At 72.6% G+C, this 1,923-nt stretch overlaps 1 protein-coding gene across 1 annotated transcript in view; it reads left to right on the top strand.

The window, feature by feature from the left end:
* The first annotated feature begins 608 nt into the window (after positions 1-608).
* Positions 609-1,923, top strand: part of P2RX3 (purinergic receptor P2X 3) — a 4,600-nt gene continuing 3,285 nt past the window's right edge. Inside the window, exons 1-4 of the mRNA XM_085298372.1 lie at positions 609-804; positions 1,517-1,652; positions 1,734-1,805; positions 1,882-1,905. Of these exons, the coding sequence (XP_085154498.1) occupies positions 671-804; positions 1,517-1,652; positions 1,734-1,805; positions 1,882-1,905 (366 nt within the window). The 5' untranslated portion in view covers positions 609-670. The remainder of the gene's footprint in view (positions 805-1,516; positions 1,653-1,733; positions 1,806-1,881; positions 1,906-1,923) is intronic.

The raw sequence follows: 1,923 nt of genomic DNA, 5'->3' as shown, positions 1-1,923 counted from the left end.
CACCCCCAAAACGGAGTACTCCGAGCCAGAGCACCCTTAGAACGCGGCACCCCCAAAACGGGGCACCCCTCGTAGGGACACCCCTGTGGCCCCCACATGGGCCCTCCTGAGCCATGGGCACCCGCAAAATGAGGCTCAAACCAGGAGCGCCTCCAGAACAGGCATCCCCCCCAGGGGCACCCCCAAAACGGGGGCCCTCTGTGGTCCCCCCCCAACCCGGGGCACCCCCAAAATGCAGCACTCCCAAAAGGGGCACCCCTTGCAGAGGGACCCCCAAAACAAGGCACCTCCAAAATGGGATACCTCCCAAAGGGGGACCCCAATAACGAGCACCCCCGTGTGGGAGACCCCCCCCAAAGCGGGCAGCCCCCCACCCTTACAGGCATCTCAAACCAGGCACATCCCCAACCCGCCCCCCGGGGCACCCCCAAACACAAGGCTCCCCCCCTGGGGAGGGGGAGGTCCAACCGCCCTCCAATCATGGGGCGCCCCCCCCCGAACATGGGGGGGAGCCGTGCGGGGGGAGGCGGCGGCCGGGCACCCCGCCAGTCCCCGCTTCCCGGCAGGGCTGCCCGCACCAGGGCGCGGACGGGCGACGGAGAGGGGGCCGCCGCCGCCGCTGCCTCTGCCTCTGCCCCGGTGCCGCCGGCGGCGCCCCCCGCGCGCCCCCATGGCCGTCCGTGGCGCCCGCTGGCTGGCCGACTTCCTCGCCTACGAGACCGCCAAGTCGGTGGTGGTGAAGAGCTGGGTGGTGGGCGCCGTCAACCGGGCTGTGCAGCTCCTCATCCTCTGCTACTTCGTGGGGTGAGCCGTGGCCCCCCTGCCCGCCGGGACGCGGGGCAATGCAGGCAGGGGGACAGGCGGAGGTGACAGTCCGCGCGGCGGCGCCGCCRCCTGTGCCGCCGCGGTGCAGGTGACAGGCTGGCCGGCGGTGCCCCAGGGGTGGTGGGAGCGGGCTGACGGGGCCGGGAGCAGCGGGTGGCGGCACGGGACGGGCGACGCAGCGGAGGAGGGAGCAGCGCAGGTGGGGGCGGCAGGACGGCAAGGGGGTCGCGGCGCGGGTGACGGGAGCACCGTCGGCACGGGGGACCGCGACGGGAGGGCGTGGCGGGGCACGCCGCGGTGCCGAGGAGGGGGACAGCAACGGCACCAGCGTCAGTGCGGGTGACGGGGTGGGTGACAATGTGCTGGAGAGGGTGATGGCGAGGCGGGTGTGCCCCCCAACCTCGTGGTGCGGTGCCCAGCCCCACCTGATGCCCTGCATCTGGCCATGGCAGAGCCACCCCCCAGCCCAGTACAGCCGGAGGCGGGTATTTAACCCCCAGCGCCCGCTCCTCAGGGCGCAGCTCACAGCAGAGTCCCCGGAGTGGGGGTACAGGCGGGTGACGAACGCCTGTTGGAGGACTGTCAGTCGCTCCGGCAGCCCCCAGTGTCCCAGGAGCCGCGGGTGAGGCCGGGGGCGGGCAGCGAGGGGCCATGGTGCCGCCGCTCACCCCGCTGCCGCATGTTGCCCCAGGTGGGTGTTCCTGCACGAAAAGGCCTACCAGGTGCGCGACACCGCCATCGAGTCCTCCGTGGTCACCAAGGTCAAGGGCGTCGGGAGATATGCCGACCGGGTGCTGGACACCGCCGACTACGTCACCCCCGAGCAGGTCGGGGGATCGGGGCGGGGGGGGGCACGGCGCCCCTGCCCTGCCTTGGTTTCCCCTGACGGCCCCCCGGCGCATCCCCAGGGCACCGCGGTGTTCGTGGTCATCACCAAGCGCATCCTGACGGAGAACCAGGTGCAGGGGCTGTGCCCGGAGGTAAGGGGGCGCGCGGCGTGTGTGTCCCCCCCCCAACGCTGCGTCCCCACGCCGCCTCACCACCCTCCGCCCGCAGAGTGACACCAGGTACCGGTGCACCGCCGACAGCGACTGCGAA

This window comes from Rhea americana, unplaced genomic scaffold, assembly GCF_003343005.1.
Source record: "Rhea americana isolate MKP2758 unplaced genomic scaffold, rheAme1 scaffold_139, whole genome shotgun sequence".
Taxonomy (NCBI): domain Eukaryota; kingdom Metazoa; phylum Chordata; class Aves; order Rheiformes; family Rheidae; genus Rhea; species Rhea americana.
This window is presented reverse-complemented; position numbering and strand designations above follow the sequence as displayed.